Source organism: Nycticebus coucang, chromosome 1, assembly GCF_027406575.1.
Source record: "Nycticebus coucang isolate mNycCou1 chromosome 1, mNycCou1.pri, whole genome shotgun sequence".
In the NCBI taxonomy this organism is placed as follows: Eukaryota; Metazoa; Chordata; class Mammalia; order Primates; family Lorisidae; genus Nycticebus; species Nycticebus coucang.
In genome coordinates this window covers 77065576-77086981 of record NC_069780.1, presented here as the reverse complement: position 1 = coordinate 77086981, position 21406 = coordinate 77065576, and the positions used below count along the sequence as shown (strand labels likewise).

Here is a 21406-nt window from a genome sequence, read left to right as displayed (position 1 = left end):
TGGGGTCGAGCATTTTTGTTAGAGTTGAGTTCAACCTTTAGTGCCTTATGGTCTGAGAAGATACAAGGTAAAATTTGAATTCTTTTGATTCTGTTGATATTTGTTTTGTGTTCCAGGATATGATCAATTTTGGAGAATGTTCCATGGGGTGATGAGAAGAATGTATATTCTTTATCTTTGGGGTGGAGTGTTCTATATGCGTCTATCAAGCACAGTTGTTCTAGGGTCTCATTTAAATGTCTTATATCTTTGTTTAATTTCTGTTTAGAGGATCTGTCCAGCTCTGTAAGAGGAGTGTTAAAGTCCCCTGTTGTTATGGTATTATCAGATATCATATTGCTCAGACTGAGTAAGGTCTGTTTCAAGAATCTTGGAGCACTTTAATTGAGTGCATAAATATTGAGAATTGAAATGTCTTCTTGTTGTATTTTTCCCTTGACCAATATAAAGTGACCATCTTTGTCTTTTTTGACTTTAGTTGCTTTAAATCCACATGTATCTGAAAATAAGATTGCAACTCCTCTTTTCTTCTGTATTCCATTTTCCTGAAAAATTGTCTTCCAACCCTTGACTCGGAGCTTTAATTTGTCTTTTGAAGCCAGGTGTGTTTCTTGCAGACAGCAAATGGATGGCTTGTGTTATTTAATCCAGTCATCCAATCTATGTCTCTTCAGTGGGGAATTCAAGGCATTAACATTTATTGAGATAATTGATAAGTGTGGTAGTATTCTATTTGTCTTATTTTGTGAAAGTCCATTGCTTAGTTTTATCTTTTGCATCAGTGTGGAGGTTAGGTTCTGTCCTTTAATTTCTGAGTTTTTACTTTGCTGCTGATCCATCGTGGTGGTCAGTGTGCAGAACAGGTTGAAGTATTTCCTGTAGAGCTGTTCTTGTTGTGGCGAATTTCCTCAATGTTTGTATATCCGTAAATGATTTGATTTTTCTGTCAATTTTTAAGCTTAGCTTAGCAGGGTACAGAATTCTGGGCTGGAAATTGTTCTGTTTAAGTAGATTAAATGTAGATGACCATTGTCTTCTTGCTTGGAAAGTTTCATTAGAGAAGTCTGCGGTCACTCTGATGGATTTACCCCTGTAGGTCAACTGGCGCTTACTCCTGGCAGCTTGCAGAATCTTTTCTTTTGTCTTGACTTTGGACAGGTTCATCACAATGTGTCTTGGAGAAGCTTGGTTAGAGTTGAGGTGACCTAGGGTCTTATATCCCTCTGAAAGCAGTGAGTCAGAATCTTTGGTGATGTTTGGGAAATTTTCTTTTATAATATTCTCTAGTATGGCTTCCATTCCTCTGGGGCATTCTTCTTCCCCTTCTGGAATTCCTATAACTCGTATGTTGGAACGCTGCATAAAGTCCCATAATTCTGACAGTGAACGTTCTGCTTTCTCTCTCTCCTTTTCTGCCTCTTTTACTGCCTGAGTTATCTCAAGAACTTTGTCTTCTACCTCTGAAATTCTTTCTTCTGCATGGTCTAACCTGTTGCTGATACTTTCCATTGCATCTTTAAGTTCCCTGATTGTTTCATTTCCTTCAGCTCTGCTATATCCTTTTTATATTCTTCATATTGTTCATCTCTGATTTGATTCTGTTTTTGGATTTCCTTTTGGTTATTTTCCACTTTATTAGCAGTTTCCTTCATTGTTTCCATCATTTTTTTCATTGTTTTCATCATGTGTATTCTAAATTCCCTTTCTGTCATTCCTAACATTTCTTTATGGGTGGAATCCTCTGCAGTAGCTACCCCATGGTCCCTTGGCGGGGTTGTTCTGGACTGGTTCTTCATGTTGCCTGGAGTTTTCTGCTGATTCTTCCTCATGAGTGACTTCTTTTATCTGTTTCCTTGCCCTAATTTTCCTTTCACTTCCTCTTTTTGTTTAAGTTCTCGTGCCTGTGGACTCTCATAATTTGTTCCACTGTCCGACTTCCTTGTGGTTCGGAGAGATGGTAGTGAGCCACTGTTTATCATCTAGAAAACCGCCACCGACAGCCCCCGGCTCCTTACTGGCTCCAGCTCCGGGGGCGACTGTCCGCTGAGCCCCTGCCAGAGGCAGCTCCAAGCCTGGAATGGGGGTCTCTTTCCAGCCTCTTGTTTCCAGAGGAGCTTCCCTGCTCCTGGTGTGGTCTACAAATTGTTATTTTTTTTCAGCAAGTAGTCACCCTGGTAAAGATCATACTGTACATTCTACCTGTACTTTGTCCATGGTGGTTGCAATGTCCCTTTTTTTCCAGAACTTTTCGTCTTATTTTGTGTTTTCCTTAGATATGCTGCATTCAGGAATTAGGTTGAAAACTAGGTGGTACTTAAATTCTTCCATTTAGAAAGACAGGTATGTAGGAGACCATGCACCAAGCTTGTGAGAGTAGTCACTGGCTCTTGAGGGAGGCACGAGGAACAGGACAATCTCCTAGCCAGCATGTAGATGTTTGGCTACCTGGAGACAAGCCCTCAAGTAGGTGCATATGTTAATGAGTTAAGATCAGTCACTTAGTTAGAAAGCAGTTGTTACACATTGGATGTTCCTGGTGCAGCAGCGTGGGAGTCGCGGCCACAGGGAAAGAGCACGTAGCTCTTATGCGTGGGCCCCCACACCTGTTGTATAATGCTTCAATAAAAGGCCATGGGAGAGGTTGCTCAGGGCTCTCCTTGGAATATAGGAAGACCCCCCCCCCTTTTTTTTTTTGTTTGTAGAGACAGAGTTTCACTTTATGGCCCTCGGTAGAGTGCCATGGCCTCACACAGCTCACAGCAACCTCCAACTCCTGGGCTTAAGCGATTCTCTTGCCTCAGCCTCCCCAGTAGCTGGGACCACAGGCGCCCGCCACAACGCCCGGCTATTTTTTGGTTGCAGTTTGGCCAGGGCCGGGTTTGAACCCGCCACCCTCGGTATATGGGGCTGGCGCCCTACCGACTGAGCCACAGGTGCCGCCCCATGGGAAACCCCCTTCTTGCAGCCATTTGTACCTTCAATCTGTGATCCTGGCTGGTTTTATCCACCTGGTGACTGACATAGCTATTCTGGTTTGGATGTGTCCTAGCCATGTGCATGCCTGTCTTAGGTGAGTTTAGGGTTTACATAGATTTTCATACAGATTTAGAGAATCTTTTTCTCTTGCTTTCTCCTATTTTGGATTCTCCCCATTCCTCCTTTCGAGAATATATTTTCCATGTTCTTTTAACTGGAAGCATAGGTTTTCACAGAAGTTTAGCCACTTGAGTTTCTGACATCTAACTCTGAGGCAGGGGCCCACTTTTGGGTCAGATTGAAAACACAGAACCAAAAAAAAATGAGACTCTTACCTCCATATGTGTGATTCTCTTAAGTTTTTACTCCAATAGGCAATGTACCTGCTTTTATTTAGTCTTTAGAGTACTTGAGAATTTGCTTATATATATTTTTTCCCCTATAATTTCAGTTGTAGTAATCAAGACAGAGAGGCTTTATTAAACTTACTCCTTGTGGTTGAACCAGAATCCCTTGTTTATTTTGTAGATATTTAAAAATATTATCTTTTATTAATGATTTCACAGTGCTTTTGTATAGCTTTTCATCTTGGTGGTTTTTATTTTTTATTTCTTGTAAGCCGTGTCTGTCTGCTAGCAATGAATTTTCTCTGTTTTTGTTTGGGAATAATTTCATTTATCTTAACTTTTGGAAGATACTAATGCTGGATATGAAATCTTAATTTGTAGATTTCTTTCTTATTCCACTGACTTTTGGCTCTGTTTTTTCTGATGAGGTGACAGCTATGAATTGCATAGTTGTTGCCTACATATCTAGAGTCTTTTTTTTTTTTGGATATCTTTAAGATTTTTTTCAGCATTGTCTTTGAATTTCAGAAGTTTGATTGTAGTTTGTTCAGTTATGATTCACTTTGTTATCCTTTTGTGGCTTGAATTAATGATTATATATAGTTCTAGAATCTGTAAATAAATGCCTTTAAATTTTTAGAAGATTTTATTTCTGATTTCTTCAGATTTCTTTTTCTGTCCTATTTCCCTCTCTCTCTTTTTTAAGGTTTCATAATAGCTATGTTGGAATACTACATTGTCTCAAAGGCTCTGAGCATTGATTTTTTTACCCTCACATTTTTTCTCTGCTTTTCAGGTTGGATAATTTATATTGATATTTCTTTAAGTCTACAGAAAATTCTTTGGTTTGGCAACTGAATTTGCTATTGGGAGCCTCTATTGAATTCCTTGTTTTTAATTGTACTTTTCATCTTTAGAATTTATATTTGGTTTATTTTTAATTTTTATAAAGACAAGGTCACTCTGTTACGCAGGCTGTGATGAACTCATGACTCACTGTAATCTTGAACTCCTAGGTTCAAGCATTCCTGACCCCTCAGCCTCCTAGGTAGCCAGGGACAGAGGTCTGTGCCACCTCTAGCTTGGCTAATTTATATGTGTGTGTGTATTGTAGAGACAGGATCTTGCTGGGTTTTAAACTCCTCATTGCAAGCAATACTCTTGCTTGGCCTCCTGAAGTCTGGGATTATAGGTATGAACTACCATACTCAGCCCATTTTGTTCTTTTTATGTTTTATTGAGATTTCCTTTTTTTGGGGGGGGGGGGTGGCTAGAATGCCATGGCCTCAGGATAGATCATAGCAACTTTAAACTCTTGGCAATCCTTTTGCCTCAGGTTCTTAAGTAGCTGGGGTTGTAGGTGTATGCAATAACACCCAGCTAATTTTTCTGTTTTTAGTAGAGAAGGGGTCTTGATCTTGCTCAGGCTGGTCTCAAACTCTTGAGCTCAAGTGCTTCTTTTCTCTCAGCCTCCCGGAGTATTAGCTTTATAGGCATGAGCCACCACACTTGGCTAAGGATCCCTAATTTTTAACTCATTTTTAATTCATTTTGTTTTAATTATTTGAACGTAGAATTTTAAACATTTTTATTAAATGTTCTGTTGTTAAACATTTTTATTAAAGTCATATGTTCTTTAAAGTCATTGCTAAATAGAACGTTTGGACTTTAATAAGAGTCATTTTTTTATTACTCCTTTTCTGATTATTTTCTTTCTGGTTTATATTCTTTTTATTATTTTGCATGTATAAAAATTTTGGTTGAAAACTGGGCATTTTGTATAAGTATTATAGCAACTGGGACTTTTTTTTCCCCCATGATTATTGGTTTTGTTCTTTAATGACTTGTCTATTTGCAGATTCTGTTTTATCCATGGCTGTAGCTTCTGATTTTGCTCTGCTCAGTAGTTTTCCTTTTTTCCTTATAACACAGCATTCTTAGAGTTTCTCATGTTTGTACATGTCTTATAGTAATGATTGATTGAGGTGAAGGTTGTGATCAAGTTTCTAGAGCCTATAAGGTCCATACCTTCTGCTGACTGATCTGTGTGTGTTTAGAGATTGGATATTTAAAGATGTTGCTGCTTCTCTAGTTTCCCTTGCTATTCAAGTCTTCCCTGTACACTTATTTCCACAGTCAGCTAGATTTGTGTAGTTACCGTGTCTTAATACTTCTTCAATTCTCTCATTTTTTTTGCATCTCTCTGTTAAATTTCTGACTGGTCTGCTGCTCACCCGGAATTGTAACTGTTGCTTTGGTCTAGGAAAGCTGCTAGTTTCCCTCATTGATTCATACACATGTATGCAGGTATGGAAATCTGTGGTTATATTTCTTACCTTGAATCAGGTTTGCCCTTTCTGAAAGCCACACTGCTGCTTTTTATTGCCAACCCCAAGACGGCAAAAGCACAATGCACAATTCTCACCAACTAAACTGGGGTAGTAGTAATAGGCCATCAACAAGGCCTTTGAGGACTGCCTTTCTTATCTGAATTTCTAGTGATTTCTCAAGAATAAATATTTGTCAGTTTATTATCTTCTTTTGTCAGTTTTCCTTGCCCTGAAATGGTTGCATGTGAACATTTTGTTCACTTTTATTCTTGTTTTTTTTTTGGTCAGAGGAAAATGCTGACTAATGCATTGGCATTAATTGCTGTTATTTCTACAATTTTTAAAATATGTTTTAATTTTTTTCTAATTTCTCTGTCTTTTATTTATTATTGTGAACAAATAAAAAATTTCTAATTTGGACAAATAAATAGACATACATGAATTAGTCCCGGCCGGTGCCTGTGGCTCAGTGAATAGGGTGCCGGCCGCATATACCGAGGTTGGCTGGTTCAAACCCGGACCCAGCCAAACTGCAACAAAAAATAGCTGGGTGTTGTGGCAGCGTCTGTGGTCCCAGTGACTTGGGAGGCAGAGGGAAGAGAATTGCCTAAGTCCAAGAGTTGGAGGTTGCTGTGAGCTGTGACGCCATTGCACTCCACTGTAGGCGACAAAGTGAGACTCTGTCTCTAAAAAAAAAGTCCCATTTTAAATGCAGTTTACTTTTAAATACACGATGAAGAGACTTACTGAATGTTTGTATTATCTATATCAATTTAAAATAACCTTTGAATGTCCTTTAAATCTATTGGAATTCTGTGAAAGTATTCTTTGGGTCTAAAAATTCAGTATTATATTTTTTAAATTGTGGGATTTCTTTTCTTTCTTTCTTTCTTTCTTTTTTTTTTTTTGAGACAAACTCTCAAGCTGTTGTTCTCGACAGAGTGCTGTGGTGTCATAGCTCACAGTAACCTTTAACTCTTGGGCTCAAGCAATCCTCTTGCCTTAGTTTTTCTATTTTAGTAGAGATGGAGGTCTCACTTTTCCTCAGGCTGGTCTTGAACTCATGAGCTCAGGCTATCCACCTGCCCCAGCTTCTCAGAGAGCTAGGATTACAGGTGTAAGCCACTGTGCCCAGCCGGATTTTTTTTTGATAAGTTGAGAAGACAGAATGTAGAAGGGAAGGAAGGAGGAAAGGACAGAAAGAAAGAGAAGGGAAATTCAAAGTGGACATGAAAACATAATTTCAGTGCCTGTTTATGATTACCTTGGTGTATAACAGTATTTAGTATCATAATTTTCAGTGACCAACACAAAAGGAACAGAGATCAATTTAGTGAAGTTTTCATGATAACTGAAAGTCAAATGAAGTATAAGCACCTTTTATAATGGTGACAATTTGAGGGAAGTAATCTTTATTGGTGCAAGATAATGTATGAATACCAAAAACTTTTACAGTAGTCAGTAGCATTTCCATATTATGAATAGCTATTTAATTTCTGTCAAATGACTGACTGAAATTTTAACATTTAGTTATTAAATAAAATTTTACTATGAAATCATTTAAACATTATCTCTGAATTGATCTTAGGTTCCCATTTTGCAGCACTTACCTTTCCTTAGAAGTGATGATGTGTTCTGATTCATTGTTGATCTCTTCAGATGCCTTGCTTAAATTGTTTTGAATTTTTAATTTTTGGACTCTAATTAGCTTTTATCATTTTAAATTTCGGTGAACAGAGTGAAATAATTTTACTATTCAAAGTATCCTTGAGTTAAAAAATGTGTATATGATCTGGGCACTGTGGCTTATGCCCGTTGTCTTAGCACTCTGGGTGGCCAAGGCTGGATTGCTTGAGCCCAGCCTGAGTGAGAGCATGACCTGTCTCTACTAAAAATAGAAAAACTAGCAGGGTGTTATGCCATGCATGTATAGTCCCCAAAGGTCAGGAGGCTGAGGCAGGAGGATCACTTGAGCCCAGGAATTTGAGGTTGCATTGAGCTATGATGATGTCACTGCACTCTAACCCAGGTGACAAAGTAAGACTCTTTGTCAAAAAAAAAAAGTATATATATGTGTGTGTGTATATACACAGAGTATGTGTATACATATGGAATATCTATATACATTTCTTTATATAATCATAGGCATATTAAATGAAAAGTATTCTCAAATTTCAATATTGTTTCTCATGGGTTTTTGTTATCTTTCATATGCTTTTCTCTGTTTCCAGCTAGAGAAATTTACATATATTTATAAATTTTTTTGTGCTTAGATAAATATATACATTTTACTGAAGTACTACAGGATTTTCTCCCCTCTCATGTGTGAAGTATGTTTTTGAGTTAAATAGGAATTCAGCTTTGGTTAACAAACAAAGTAGGCCCAGGTAATTTTTACAAAATTCATTGTTTGTGTTTAGCAGGTTGACCAATTAGATTCTGCTGATTTTTGCTGTCTCATTTTATGAGCTTGGACTTGTATGCTTTTAAATTACATTTTAAAAGGAATCAAACTTAAAAAAATATATTTACAAGGCTGGGTGCAGTGGCTTACTCTTGTAATCCTAGCACTCTGGAATGCCAAGGCAGGTGGATTGCCCGAGCTCACAGGTTCTAGACCAGCCTGAGTCAGAGGGAGACCTTGTCTCCAAAAATAGATGGGCATTGTCCAGACACCTGTAGTCCCAACTGCTTGGGAGGTTGAGGCAAGAGAATTGCTTGAGCCTGAGAGTTTGAGTTGCTGTGAGCTGTGACACCATGGCACTTTACCAAGGGTGGTAAAGTAAGTCTCTATCTCAAAAAAAAAAAAAAAAATTGTGTGTCTGTGTATATTTACTTTTCTGGTAATTATTAGAGGTTGAAGATCTTTCCTTTTTGGTGAAAATTCTTTCATTTAGTTATGAAACATTGAAATTTTGATCTAGGATGATACTGTCATTTTTAATTTTTATGAGGCATTATACAAATTTTTCTTACTATTGTTGTAAATGTTTATGAGTAAGGAAACACTTTGCTTTCATAATGAAGTAATTTTTTTTTTTTTTGGAGATAGGGTCTTACTCTGTCCCCAGGGTAGAGTGCAGTGGGGTCATCATAACTTACTCCAACTTCAAATTCTTAGTCTCAAGCAATCCTCCTGCCTCAGCCTCTTGAGTAGCTGAAAATACAGGTGTGTACCACCACACGGGCTAATTTTTGTATTTTTTTTTTTTTTTGTAGAGACGGTTCTCTGTAGGTTGTTGCTAAGGGTGGTCTGGAACTTCTTGCCAAGAGGTCCTCTTGCTGTGACCTTTCAAACTGTAGGTTTAGAGAGATGAGACACTGGACTCAGCCTAAACATTATTTTCATTATGTTTTGCTTGTTCTCAAATAGAAGGCTCTTAGAGATTTTTAAAAATTAAATTAGATTATATTTTAAAAGAATTGAATATGAAGGCCAGGCACAGTGGCTCATGCCTATAATCAAGGCCTCTGGGAGGCCAACATGGGTGGATTGCCTGAGTTCAGGAGTTTGAGACCAGCCTGAGCTAGAGTGAGACCCTGTCATTAAAAATAGCTGGCTGTTGTGGCAAGCTCCTATAGTCACAGCTACTTGGGAGGCTGAGGCAAGAGAATCACTTTGACCCCAAGAGTTTGAGGTTGCTGTGATCTATGACTCTATAGCACTCTACTGAGGGCAACAAAGTGAAACTCTGCAAAAAAAAAAAAAAAAAAAGAAAAAGTTCAATATGAAATTTATTTTTAGGTGTCATTTGGTTTCAAATCTTTCTAATTTTGTAATTTTGATTATCATTCATCACTAGCCTGTTGTCATGTTTTTCATGGTGATTATTTACAAATTATATATGTGCTACTAGTAAGTAATGCTTTTTTTTGTGTTTACTGTAACCAAAAAAAGTTGGCAAACTCTAAAGGGCATTGATAAGCTTGCAGCAGAGGAAAGATAGTGTTACAAAGTCTGCTTGATGCATTACAAGTTGTATATGAGTATATGCATGGAAAAGTCACCTTAGTTTCTGCATTCCAATTTCTTTTCATTTCCTAGTTTTCATTAAAAGGAACTTTAGCCTGAAGTATTCCCTCATATACTTGATAAAGATTATAGTAATATGAAATAATACATATCTTAAACCTAGTTTTTAAAAACTGTACTCAGAATAGTTTGTCTTGAATTTTTATTAATTCAGTGTTATCTACAAACTTTTGGCATCGAAAAGCGAAGGAATCCGAGTACAAGCTCTGAAGGCAATGGGCTATTTTTTAAAACATCTGGTCCCAAAGTGAGTACGCAATCTAAAGTACACTGTTGTACTTTATTTATATATTTTGTAAATCCTTGGAATAATATTTCTGTTCTTTGGTCTCTGTAGTCTCTCTTTTATTTTTATTCACAAAATGCTATATGAAATTGGAACTAATTGATCAACCCTTATGTGCACATATGGAAATTATACTCAGCAGTAATCAAGCAGGTGGGGGCGGAGAGGGGAATAGGTAAATTCACATCTAATGGTACAATACATGCTATTTGGGTGATGGGCACACTTTTTATATTTGACTTAGATGATACCTAATCAATTTATGTAACCAAAACATTTGTACCCCTGAAATATTCTGAAATTAAAAAGAACTAAATTTTGTAAAGCTCTTCGAACTTAATCACATTAGTAACTTATTTTAAAAATAATGTTGAATGGGAGGATATACTTTGTTTTATATGAAAATTATTTTAGTTACTCATATCTTGTATTAATTATGAGAATTATTTGGATACATGGAATTCTAGAAACGAAGGAGACTTCCTTTCAAGTGACTCATATCATTACTTGCTTTATCAATGCTATAATGGTGATATAGTAACCTGGATGTTGTCACATAGTATGTTCTGCTATATACATAACTAACAACTGAAACTCCCATGCTTATTTTCTTAGCTGAGTACAGATACTCATATTTTACCTAAGGGTAGTTAATTATAAAAATTAAAAATTTTAGGGGTAGAACAAATGTTGGTAAGCTGCAGTTTTTAGGAATCCATCTGGCCACATCTAATGTTTTATTGGAACACAGCTATAATAATTTATTTGTGTATTATCCCTGGCTGCTTTCATGATATAAGGGCAGTGTTGAAGTGTGACAGAGATCATAGGTCCATAAATCTTAAAATATTTATTATTTAGCAATGGGCAGCAAAAGTTTGCTGACCCCAGGGGTAGAAATAAAGTTTGTGATTGATCCTTTAGTTTCTAAATTTATGCTTGGAAGATTATTTTAGTACTTATTTTTCTATAGTATTCATTTTGTTAAACTATTTTACATTTCTTCTACCTTTTCTCCACATTGTTTTTCTCCTTAACTATTTACTGTGCTTTAGATGATTATCCCTGGTAGGGTCTTGCTCAGTGCTTTCAAATAGTAGCAACTAGTTAAAGAAATAATTGCTCTGAAGATTTTGGTGGAGGTTTTTGCTGTGCTATGACATAGCCAATCTTGTTTTTGTAAAACTTCAGCTTCAGCTTTATATTGTAGTTAGTATTTCTCTACTTAAAAATTTTCTGGCCTTAGAATTGTAAATCAAAGAAAATTGGGAGAGTAATTGAGTTGGAATTTGTTTGTAATGTGAAAACAAGTTTTGTGTTTCCTTTATTCAGCATGCATATTGAGCAGTGTGCAGTAAAACTCTGCATTTGATGATTTCTTTACATGTAATTGCAGGAGGAAAGCTGAAATCATGCTTGGGCATGGATTGTTTTCATTGCTAGCTGAAAGACTCATGCTCCAGACAAATTTGATCACAATGACCACATACAATGTTCTGTTTGAGGTAAGAGTGTAGTTGTGATTTACTCTTACTAATTTCTTATTATAAAAGTGCTTGTTGAGAGATAATATAGGATCATATATATTTGTAATGTACAGTTTTGGTATTATTTATATAAAGGAGATATGGCTGCATTTTTAGAAATCTATTATTTGTAAACTATTATACTATAAATAGTATAGTTTTTTTGTTTAAATATTTCTTCCTTTGTATCGACAATTTGATATCTCATTTTCTTAGTAAAACAGAGTTATAATGTTGAAGAGTTTTTTGTTTTTGTTTGATACAGAGTTTCCCTCTCTTGCCTGGGTTAGAATGCAGTAGTATCATAATAGCTCACTGCAATTGCAAACTGCTGGGCAGTGATCCTCCTGCCTAAGCCTCTGAGTACCTGGGACTCATATGCCCTTTGCATGGCTAATTTTTTTGTTTTTTCTAGAGATGGGGGTCTCACTCTTTCACAGGCTGTTCTCAAACTCCTGCCCTGTCTTGGCCACTCAGAGTGCTAGTATTACAGGCATGAGCCCCTGAACTTGGCCACTGAAGTTATTTTATATACATAAAATATTTAGTATGACATTATAGCACTGTTTGATTAGTAATGTACTAAGAGTTCATTAATAGTGATGCTTATACAGTGATTTTCTAATGCTATCTATTGTTTTACTTCTGTAGATTCTTATAGAACAAATTGGTACTCAGGTGGTACATAAACAGCATCCAGATCCTGATTCTTCAGTAAAGATACAAAACCCTCGTATGTATTTTATATACTTTAACAAAAACTATCTTTTGCTACTTAAAAAGAAAGTCATTGTGAAAAACCTAAAGTTGATGTTGTTGAAACAGATTTTATTTGTGTCGTATGTTGAATATAACCTTGAATTGATGTTATGTGCAAATGTCTTATATAAAAGTTTTGAATTATTGTATGCATGAACTCTTGATTTAATGTATGTTCAGAGTTTCACCAAATTTTGATTGTGCTATTTAGCGATGTCAGGCAAAATTACGTGAATTGTGCAAGTAGCTTTCATCTTTAAGTACAATCAATATTAGAACAGAAAGTATGGAATAGAAAAATATCTCTCTTTATTGTGAGTGAACACAGTCTTGCTAAACAGTCTTCTGTTTGATATTTAAAATTCTTAAGCCTTGTAGAATCATGTCATTAAAATATACTTGGTAGGGTTTTGAAGTTTACTTTTCATGTGTTGTGAGGTGTGTTTGTATGGCGCTCTACTTCAGTGCTAATTTTAATAACATGACTTTAAAGTTTAATTTTCCTTAGCTTTCAGAGAGAAATGTCATTTTGAGAGTGAAAAGAAGAGAAAACCTTGAATTTAGATACTGTTTATATTAATATAACTATCATATATGTTAGGTGGTTATGGGGAAAGTAACTTGCTCGTGTAAGAATTTTAGAATATATTATTGTCTTTGTTTTGCACTGCTATAACAGAATATATGAGACTGAGGAATTTCTAAAGAATAGAAATTTATTTCCTCACAATTCTGGGGTTGGGAAGTCCCAGATTAAGATCTCTGTATTTGGTCGGTTAAGGACTGCTATCTGCTTCCAACGAAAGATGAAGGGCAAGCTATCAAGCTAGCCAGATGTTTTGTGAAGCCTCTTTTATAGACACCTTAATTCCATTAATGAGGCAGAAGCCTTCCTATCCTATTCACCTCTTAGAGAACCCTCCTCTTAATAACATCAGATTTGCAATTGCTGAATTTTGTAGGGGACACATAGCAATTACTTTCCCTAGTACCTAATGTACTGGCTCTGAAGAGGCAGGTGGTATTGTATGGTGATTAAAAATACAGGCTGCCTGGGGTGAACTTTTGATTATGTCTTACTAGTTGTGTGACTTTGGGTATATTACTTAATTTTTGTGCTTTAGTTTTCTTATGTTTACAATTGTATATTAGTATCTACTTATCATTGTGTAAGGATTAAAGTAATTAATGGCTGGAAGTTCTTAAAAGAGTGTCTTGTAATAATAGATCCTCAAAATTAGTTGCAGTTATCTCATTATGATTATCATCATCACTGTAATCATTTTTCAGGTGGAGAACTTTTAAATTTATTATTAGACAAATTCAGAAATTATTCCAAAATATCATTAATTTTATTGTAAGGTATCTTTGTGTTTGCTATTTTGAACTCATTGCTTCAGAATCATCAGAATCCTTGGCATAAGGCTGGTTTAGAATTGCATACTTTTTAATTGGGTAAAAATTTAATATGTTATTTACTTTCAAAGTCAGAGTTATACTTGTTTTTTGTTTCTTATAGTAAGATCCTGGATCAAGCACATATATATTTTTTTAATACTGTGATATTTAATTCATAAAAACATTACAGGTTTTGTGAGGCAAAATTACAAATTCTGGATATAATCAAAACCAAAAAGTTAAGCAATCTTAGTACATGGCTTCATAGGCACTGATCATATTTTCTTAAACACCAGCATCCAGTCCCACCTGGAATTGGGCATAAGGTTGTATCTGTCATGTTGAGATGACATAAAAATCTGAATTTGTAACCAATTCCCATATGAATCAGTATCTTCAGCAGACTTTTGTTAATTAAAGGGCAATTTTAAAAAAGGTGTACATGTACTTGGTTTTTCCAGTAATGTACCAAAAATTCAAACCTGCTTTGCTCTCCGTTTACCAATCCTTTGCTAATTAAAGGATGCAAAATTAAGTATTCTCAATGCCCAACACTGAAATACGGGGTATCCATAAAGTTCATGTGTAATTTAAAATAGTTGCAACTTTGTAAACATATGTACTAGAATCTGTAAAAAGGAGAAGAAACATTTATTGTTCTTAATTTTCACTATGTCTACCATCGTTACCAATACAAAGGGTAACCCAATTCTGTAGTTCTCGGAAAACATTTTTGAGCTGATTTTAGTAATACCAGCAATCACATCAGTTATCCTAGCTTTCAAGTCTTGTAAAGATTGAGGTTTGGTTGAATAAACATTAGCTTTCACATGTCCCCATAGAAAGAAATTCAATGGAGTTAAATCTGGAGAACATGGAGGCCAGGAAAATGGTCCACCTCTTCCTGTCCATCTGTTAGTGAATTTCTCACATAGAAACTGTCTAACATGCAAAGCAAAGCAACAAGGAGCATCATCTTGTTGCAACACTATATTCTCTATCAGTCCTAATTGTTCAAGCTGAGGAATAAAGTAATTTTGCAGCTTTTCTAAATAGTAGCTATTGCCATTAACACAGCCTTCAAACAAGAAGGGCCCTATGACTCAATTTTTGCCTAAAGTACACCACACATTAACTTTGTGAGAATCTCTTTCATGTTCAACAGACTCCTGTGGATTTTTAGTTCCCCAAATGTGACAATTATGCCTGTTGACCCTGCCAATAATGAGGGATGTTGCTTATCGGAGAACATTAAATTACTCAAAAATGCATCATCACTGCTAAGTTTTTCATTGAACTGGTGACAGAAAGTAGTGTGTGCATGATCATCCTCTTCTAAGATTTGATGTACTTGAATTCTGTATGCCTTCATGTGAAGTCTTAACTGCAGAATCTTCTGCACAGTAGACTTTGAAAGCCTCAGCTCTAGGGGTGTCTGTCTTAATGACTTTCTTGGACTTGCCTCAAAAATTTCTTCTACGGATGCTACAGTTTCTTCACTAACACGTGGCCTACCAGACCGTGGTTTATTGACAGAACCCGTTTCTTTAAATTTTTTTCATCCACTTGGATATGGAATTCCTGTGCGGTGCTGCTTTCTGGTGATGGGTTCTAAACCTTCTTTGGACAGCAGCAGTAGATTTTAGTTCAACCAACTGAAGAACACATTTTTTTTCTCTTCTGGTGAAGCCATAGGTCAGCAGTGATTAAAGTCAAACTATTTTAAACTGCACATAAACTTTATGGGCACTCTGTACAGCTCTTTCCCCAGGAGTTATTGAAATTATTAGCAAATTCCCCGGAGTTAGTGGAATCGTTAGCGACTTCTGCAAAACAAGATATTAATCTATCAATAAGTTAAGCATATATTTTTAAAGGATTCTTTTTTTTTAAGTTCTGGAAATTGAGATAGCTTTAGACTAAGATCATGGTAGTAGCAGTTTTGTTTACATTTGTTGGTAACAGGAATAGGGATTTTGAACATGTTTTGATTTCCTTTGGGTTTTTTACCTGTAATTTTACTTTAAAAATTATGGTAACAGGGTGGCGCCTGTGGCTCAAAGGAGTAGGGTGCCGGCCCCATATGCCAGAGGTGGCGGATTCAAACCCAGCCCTGGCCAAAAACCGCAAAAAAAAAAAAAAAAATTATGGAAACAAATCTTCACAGTTTTTAAAGTTCACTGTAATAAAGGGAAATCTATATGCATATCATAAATTGTGTTGAAGAATCTGAGAATGCACTCTTTCTGAGATTTTGATCATAGAGTTTTTATTAGTTTATTTTTAAGATCAACTTTATCATTTGGCAGAGATTAAGGAGAATTATTGTCATTCAATTCATTTATAATCTAAATTGTTTTATTTTAACTTTTTAAGAGTCAGCTTTACTTTGTACATTCAAATGAAATAAACTTACATACTTGTTTATAAATGCTTTCTAATGAATTTGTGTTCTTTTCTGTAGAAGATTTCTTTATAACAAATGAGGATGTTTTCAGTAGACATTTGTGTCAGAGAAACTAAAGAAATTACGGTGTATTGATGACCTTCTATCATGACTTTTTTGTTATATCTGGTTTTTACTTATTTATAAACTATCTTACAGAGATACTAAAAGTAATTGCGATCCTACTTCGAAATTCTCTCCAGTGCCCAGAGAGCATGGAGGTTCGCAGAGCCTTTCTTTCTGACATGATTAAGCTTTTTAATAACAGCAGAGAAAACAGGAGGTAAGCTGGATCAGAAAACATTTATTTATATTGTCCAAGTCTACTATTGTATAGGCTTATTTTGTCTTAGGAAAATTGCTTTAAAAATGCGTAATGACTTCCATATGTTTATTTTTCCATTAAGGTGTGTGTTAAATAATGTTCTGTATAAATTAAAGGTTTTAATACTACATTATTGAGCTATTTGAAGATAAATGTGGTGTTATTGTGATTAATTTTGTTCTAAACCTTTATTTTTTACAATTCTTTCTGATGATTTTTTTCCCCAAGTATTTCATTACTCTCTTATAATTTTTAGGAGCTTGCTCCAGTGCTCTGTGTGGCAAGAGTGGATGCTCTCTCTCTGCTATTTTAATCCTAAGAATTCAGATGAGCAAAAGATAACAGAAATGGTGTATGCCATATTCAGAATCCTACTTTACCATGCAGTCAAATATGAGTGGGGTGGCTGGCGTGTGTGGGTAGACACCTTATCAATCACACATTCAAAGGTAAGGTTCTTTATAAAGGTATAATTTAGCATTTTAAGTATCATTTTTAATTTTTACTCATTAGAAAAAAATTCATGTAATTAAAATACAGAAAAAAGCCAACTTATTCTCTGAAAATGCAGTGAGATGAAAAAGGAATGAAAATATTTCCAACTTGTTCACAATCAAAGTAATACTTTCAAATGTCAGTTTTTTATGTGCTGAACTTAATATAGTCAAACCTCTTGCCACAGCATAAAGGAATTTATATTAATATTTTCAAGTAAGCCATGTTCATAAAAGTAATCTCTGAATTTTTTAGTTGTTAGAAGCTCTTGACACAAGGTGGCGCACTATATTAAAAAATGAGAAGTTATTTTAGTAAAGGAAGGTGATTAAGTTAACCGAAAAGCACTGGCTGATATTGCCCTTTGCTTATGTTACAGCTGGTTAAGAAATGAGTTTAGAAAAATCTGTTAGTCTGTTTTTTTCATTAATTTAAGTCATGTAAGTTATTATGTATCGTTTTTGTTAAAATTTATGGAATATTCTAGGCATACAAAAAGGTGTAAAGAATAATGTGCCTATCATTATTTACACAGTTGGGTGCGCATCCTACCCTCCTTCTTTACCCTGCCCCTTACTTACTAACTTTAATTTGGTGTTGTCATTTTTGTCTTTTCTCTATCTTTACTACATATATAACTGTAAACAATCAAGAATTTTATTTTTCATGTTTAAACTTACGATAAGTGCTAAGATACTAAATGCATTTTTCTGCTCATTGCTATTGTTTATTTTATCATTATTTGAGATTCATCCATATTGACCCACATAGTTGTTTTGTGTATTTTTTCAGTTATATCGCATGGCATGACTTTATCCAATTATCAGTTAATGAGTATTTTTGTATGTTTCATTTATATTCCAGAGTTTCTCCTAGAAGTAGAATTGCTGAATTGTAAGGTGCAAACATTTAACTTTGTATGATGGTGTATGGTTTTTTACCAAAGTTATGATACAAATTTACATTTTCCCCCATAATATTTAAAATTTCATAGCTTTGTATCACCTGATCCTTTGGTGTGGCTGGAGTTTAAAAAGTTGCCAATTTGGCTAAGTGAGGTAGGTGGCTCGTGTCTGTAATCCTAGTATTTGGGGAGGCTAAGGTGGGAGGATCACTTGAGCTTAGGAGTTAGAGAACAGCCTGAGCAAGAGCCAAACCCTGTTTTTACTAAAAATAGAAAAAAGATATTAGCCAGACACTTTGGTGCATGCCTATAGTTCTGGGTAGTCCAGAGGCTGGGCCAGGAGGATCCCTTAAATCCAGGAGTTTGAGGTTGGTGTGAGCTAGGCTATACTATAAGACTGTATTCTGGGCAACAGTGTGAGACTCTGTCTCAAAAAAAAAAAAAAAGAAAAAATTGCCAATTTGATGAATTTTAAATGCTTAATTACCATAATCTTAATCTGCATTTTCTTGTTTTTTGGAAGTTATTTAAATATGCTTGTTCTTAATCCTTGGCTAGCTGTATTATTTATGAATAGCTTCTTCCAGTTTGTGGGCTATCTATTTAGACTTTTATATTTATGCCTTCTGAGGAAAATTTACATTTTGAATAATTAATGTAGCAAAATTTGTTGCTTGGATTTATGGTCTTTTTTTTTTTTTTAGAAAAGAGCCTCATTTTGTCACCCTCAGTAGAGTACTGTGGCGTCATAACTCACAACAACCTCAGACTCTTGGGCTCAAGCAATCCTCATGCCTCAGCCTCCCGAGTAGCTGGGAATACAGGTGCCCTCCACAATGCCCAGCTACTTTTAGAGATGGGGTCTCACTCTTGCTCAGGCTGGTCTCGAGCTTGTGGGTTCAGGCGGTCCGCCCGCCATGACCTCCCAGAGTGCTGGGATTACAGGCATGAGCTACTGCACTCGGCCTTGTGGTCTATTCTTATGCATCTTGTTTAAGAATTCATGTTTTACTCAGAAGGAATATAATATAATTATATTACTATTTATATAATTATAAATTGACTAAAGGAATAAAGAATAAAAATGATAAATTTGGTATACATTTAAGTATTTTATTGCCTAGCAAAGGGATTATTCTAGAATATTTTGCTATTCTCTAAGCAATATTGCCATTTCCTAATTATGTATTTTTAGGTGTTTGGATATTTTACCTTTTTTTCCTCAGTGAGGAAAAAGTGCTTCTGTTGTAAGGGCTTCAGGAAAGCTTAGGTTGGAAGAACTACCCTGTAAGTTTATGTCTGGCTGGGTGCAGTAGCTCACACCCATCCATACTCCCAGTACTCTGGGAGGCTGAGGCAGGTGGACTGCTTAAGCTCATTGAGTTTGAGACCAGCGTGAGCAAAAGTGAGACCCCATCTCTAAAAAATAGTGGTAAGAGTGGGCAGCCTTGTCTGGGTCTAGTTTTAAGTGGTAATGTTTTCAGTTTCGCCCTGCTCAACATGATGTTGGCTGTGGGTTTGTCATACAGGGATTTATAATATTGAGGTATGTTCCATCTGTGCCTATTTTCTTGAGAGTTGTTATCATAAAAGGATGCTGAATTTCTCATATTTTTTTTCTGCATCTATTGAGAGGAGTATATGGTCTTTGTTTTTCTGTTTATGTCGTGAATGACATTTATAGGTTTGTATATGTTGAACAATCTTTGGATCCCTGGGATAAAGCCCACTTGATGATAGTGGATTATTTTTTGATATGTACCTGAATTTGATTTGCTAGGATTTTATTGAGAATTTTCGTATCTATATTCATAATGGATATTGGTCTGTGGTTTTCTTTTTAGTTATGTCCTTTCCTATCTTTGGTATCAGGGTGACATTGGTTTCACATTATGAGCTGAGGGAGGATTCCTTCCTTCTCTATGTTATGAAGTAATTTCTGTAGTACAGGTACCTGTTCTTTTTAAATACGGTAAAACATGGCTATTAAATCATCTGGTCTGGGACTTTTTTAATTTGGATGTTTTCTATTACTATTTCAATTTCTCTACTTTATATTGGTCTGTTTGTGAGTTCTGTGTCTTCCTGATTGAGCCTAAGCAGGTTATGTATTTCCAAGAATTTTTCCATTTTCTCTACATTTTGAAGTTAAGTGCATAGAGATTTTTATAGTATTCAGAGATTTCCATGATAGCAGTTGTGATTTCTCCTTTTTTATTTCTGATTGATCTTATTAAGATCCTTTTTCTTTTTTTTTAACTATTTCTGGTTAATTTAGCAAGAGGTTGTCATTTTTTTCTTTTCGAAGAACCAACATTTTTTTATAATACTTTATTTTTATTTTTTTTTATAGTTCGGGATTCATCGAGGGTACAATAAGCCAGGTTACACTGATTGCATTTATTAGGTAAAGTCCCTCTTGCAATCATGTCTTGCCCCCAGAAGATGTGGCACACACCAAGGCCCCACCCCTCTCCGTCCTTCCCTCTCTCTGCTTTTCCTTCCCCACCCATGACCTTAATTGTCATTAATTGTCCTCATATCAAAATTGAGTACATAGGATTCATGCTTCTCCATTCTTGTGATGCTTTACTAAGAATAATGTCTTCCACTTCCATCCAGGTTAATACGAAGGATGTAAAGTCTCCATTTTTTTTAATAGCTGAATAGTATTCCATGGTATACTTATACCACAGCTTGTTAATCCATTCCTGGATTGGTGGGCATTTAGGCTGTTTCCACATTTTGGCGATTGTAAATTGAGCTGCAATAAACAGTCTAGTACATGTGTCCTTATGATAAAAGGATTTTTTTCCTTCTGGGTAGATGCCCAGTAATGGGATTGCAGGATCAAATGGAAGGTCTATCTTGAGTGCTTTGAGGTTTCTCCATACTTCCTTCCAGAAAGGTTGTACCAGTGGTGCATCTCACAAGGGTATATGTGAAACTTGGTAAATGGTCTGTAAAGCTAGTGAATGATGCCCCATGATCATATCAATGTACACAACTATGATTTAATAAAAAAAAAACAGAAAGGTTGTACTAGTTTGCAGTCCCACCAGCAGTGTAAAAGTGTTCCCTTCTCTCCACATCCACGCCAGCATCTGCAGTTTTGAGATTTTGTGATGTGGGCCATTCTCACTGGGGTTAGATGGTATCTCAGGGTGGTTTTGATTTGCATTTCTCTAGTATATAGGGATGATGAACATTTTTTCATATGTTTGTTAGCCATTCGTCTGTCTTCTTTAGAGAAGGTTCTATTCATGTCTCTTGCCCATTGATATACGGGATTGTTGGCTTTTTTCATGTGGATTAATTTGAGTTCTCTATAGATCTTAGTTATCAAGCTTTTGTCTGATTGAAAATACGCAAATATCCTTTCCCATTGTGTAGGTTGTCTCTTTGCTTTGGTTGTTGTCTCTTGGCTGTACAGAAGCTTGGGGACTTTAACACTCCTCTTATAGAGCTGGATAGATCCTCTAAACAGAAATTAAACAAAAATATAAGAGATTTAAATGAGACCCTAGAACAACTGTGCTTGATAGACGCATATAGAACACTCCATCCCAAAGATAAAGAAT

The 21406-nt window shown here is 35.6% G+C and overlaps 1 protein-coding gene across 3 annotated transcripts in view; it reads left to right on the top strand.

The window, feature by feature from the left end:
• LRBA (LPS responsive beige-like anchor protein) overlaps positions 1–21406 on the top strand; it is a 791645-nt gene that overhangs the window by 134410 nt on the left and 635829 nt on the right. For all 3 annotated transcript variants that reach the window (XM_053582486.1, XM_053582498.1, XM_053582475.1), the window contains exons 18-22: positions 9841–9933; positions 11369–11477; positions 12150–12231; positions 16261–16384; positions 16683–16875. In XM_053582486.1, coding sequence (XP_053438461.1) covers positions 9841–9933; positions 11369–11477; positions 12150–12231; positions 16261–16384; positions 16683–16875 — 601 coding nt within the window. The remainder of the gene's footprint in view (positions 1–9840; positions 9934–11368; positions 11478–12149; positions 12232–16260; positions 16385–16682; positions 16876–21406) is intronic.